The sequence below is a fragment of the Meles meles genome, chromosome 7 (assembly GCF_922984935.1).
Source record: "Meles meles chromosome 7, mMelMel3.1 paternal haplotype, whole genome shotgun sequence".
Classification (NCBI taxonomy): Eukaryota; Metazoa; Chordata; class Mammalia; order Carnivora; family Mustelidae; genus Meles; species Meles meles.
The window spans coordinates 86311493-86314061 of NC_060072.1; the positions used below are offsets into that span (position 1 = coordinate 86311493).

The 2569-nt window shown below is 40.6% G+C and overlaps 1 protein-coding gene across 1 annotated transcript; it reads left to right on the forward strand.

Annotated features, from left to right (window-relative positions):
• The first annotated feature begins 1065 nt into the window (after positions 1-1065).
• LOC123947140 (olfactory receptor 8S1-like) lies at positions 1066-2022 on the forward strand. The gene has a single exon (XM_046013138.1). It carries the CDS (start codon positions 1066-1068, stop codon positions 2020-2022), a length of 957 nt encoding a protein of 318 aa, XP_045869094.1.
• The last annotated feature ends 547 nt before the right edge of the window (positions 2023-2569 follow it).

The window sequence follows — 2569 nt, forward strand, 5'->3', positions numbered from 1 at the left end:
AGTCAGGGCAGAGAATAGGAGAATAATGAGAGCACCAGAGCAAGTCTGTTCTGACCAATTGGTGCCCGATTCTATAGCACAGAGGCATCCAGATCCACCTGAGGCATGTTTAAAATACCCATCACCAGGATCCAGAAAAGACCCAGTGAAACAGGTTTTCTGCAGGTAGAGAAATCACTTCAAAAATTAGCTAATCTTCAAATGCCAGCCAGAGAAGTTTATCGTTATTCAGGGGGCATGGTAGAATTAAAACCTAACTGTTCAAATTGAGGAACTGAAGAAGTCTTATAGATCTGAGTTTTGGGGTGAGGGAGAGTTAACTGTTAAAAATAAAAACTATCAATATCCTTTCTTAACTCCATTCCCCACCACATGCATACTCACACACACGTACATTTTTTTTTGTTATTTATTTTTTTATTTGTTTATTTTCAGCGTAACAGTACATTTTAAAATTGTCCCTTGAATCAAATAACCAAATATACTAGAGAGAAACACATGAATACTTATAAATGTAATAAATATAGCAATATATTTAATATAGAAATACAATAAATATAGCATGTTATTATTATGTAATATTGGACTATTGCAAGCTTTTGAATGGAGAGTTTCACTCACATTTCAGACTGTGTAGCTCAAGAAACCAGAGATGATTAGAAGCACTTCTCAAAGAAGTAAGTGTATTGGATATAAATTGACTGGTAGTGTTGCAGGATAAAATGAAAGGACAATTTAAGGAGATGAAACCGATCAGTCATAGACTAAACTGAAAAGATATGTATAGGTCTCCAGAGATATTTGTGGGAGAGGAGCCAAGAGGAAAAAGCACAAATGGGCTGGTTCAGGGTTCAGGAGCTGTGCAGCTGGCAATCAAGTCAGGGAAGAATTCTGGGGAGGAAGGGAGAGTAGATTTTTTTTAAATCCATGTAAAAGATGAGCACACTGAAGAAAGAGATATATACATACATAGAATGAAGTAAAAATCCTGAGGTGGGCGGCACAAAAAGAAGGTGAACATTTCATGCTTCTTTGTGCTTTCATTCCAGTGGAACATCTTCTATCATGGTCTTAGGAAACCACAGCACCATCATGGAATTTATCCTCCTTGGACTGTCTGCTGACCCCCACATCCAGGTTATGCTCTTTGTGCTTTTCTTAGATATTTACCTCCTGACCACCATGGGGAACCTGATGATGATGGGGCTGATTATGACTGACTACCATCTCCACACCCCCATGTACTTCTTCTTGTGTCACCTCTCCTTCCTGGATCTTTGTTTAACTTCAGTCACTGTGCCCAAGATGCTGGAGAATCTCCTGTCTCAGAAGAAATCAGTATCAGTAGAAGGCTGCCTCACTCAGGCATTTTTTGTGTTTTTCATTGCAGGAACTGAAGTTTTTGTACTCTCTGCCATGGCCTATGACCGCTACATTGCCATCTGCTACCCTCTGCTCTATGGCCAGCTGATGAGTAAACAGTTGTGTGAGGGTCTAGTATGGGTCTCATGGGGACTGGGATTTCTGGATGCTCTCATTAACACCCTCATGGCTTGGAATTTGGACTTCTGTGAGGCTTATGTCCTGCCTCACTTCAGCTGTGAAGTGCCATCTCTCTTCTCTCTATCTTGCTCTGACATCTCCACCAACTTTACAGTCCTTGTGTGCTCTACCATCATTCATGCCTCTGGAACCTTACTCCTGATCTTCTTCTCCTATGCTCGCATTGCCTCCACCATCCTGAGCATAAGCTCCACCTCAGGCAGAAGTAAGGCCTTCTCCACCTGCTCCTCCCACCTCGCTGCTGTGAGCTTCTTCTATGGATCTGCTTTTCTTCGCTATCTCATGCCAACCTTAAGCTCCCCACTGGAGCTAATTTTTTCCATACAGTATAGTGTGATCACTCCTCTTGTGAATCCCCTTGTCTACAGCTTGAAGAACAAGGAAATAAAAGTAGCTCTGAAAAGAATGTTGCAAAAAGTTTTACAACAGCTCAGGAAACAGAGAATAGGTAGAGGATGACTGGGAAATGGAGAAGAATCTTATCAGATGGTTGAATAATAGATGTAGAGAAAATTTTTGTTGTTCATAAAATTACAAAATATAACAGCCAGTCTCCTTTGAAATTCCTGGAAAGATCCAAGAGCTACTGCTTACTTTGGTTCATATTTAATTTATTCAGGGACAAAACAATGGACTGACTTTTCCTTTTAATTATGAAACATTCCCATTAAGATTAGAACTGAGAAAATTGTCAAGAAACTGAATTCTTTTTTTAAGATTTTATTTATTTATTTGTCAGAGAGAGAGAGCACAAGCAGGGAGAGCAGCAGGCAGAGCAGACAGAATGAGAAGCAGACCTCCTGATGAGCAAGGACCCCAATTCAGGACTAGATCCCAGGACCTTGGAATCATGACCTGAGCCAAGGCAGATGCATAACGGACTGAGCCACCCAGGCATCCCAGGAAACTGAATTCTTATTGGGTCTAATATTTAGAGGGGAAGTTTTGCTAGAAATAAAAGCACCAAGGCCACTGATAATAATCATAAATTTCCAGCAGAGTTGGG

What these genes read in the sequence shown, in the direction of transcription:
- LOC123947140 (XM_046013138.1), top strand. Translation starts at nt 1,066, where the DNA reads ATGGTCTTAGGAAACCACAGCACCATCATGGAATTTATCCTCCTTGGA.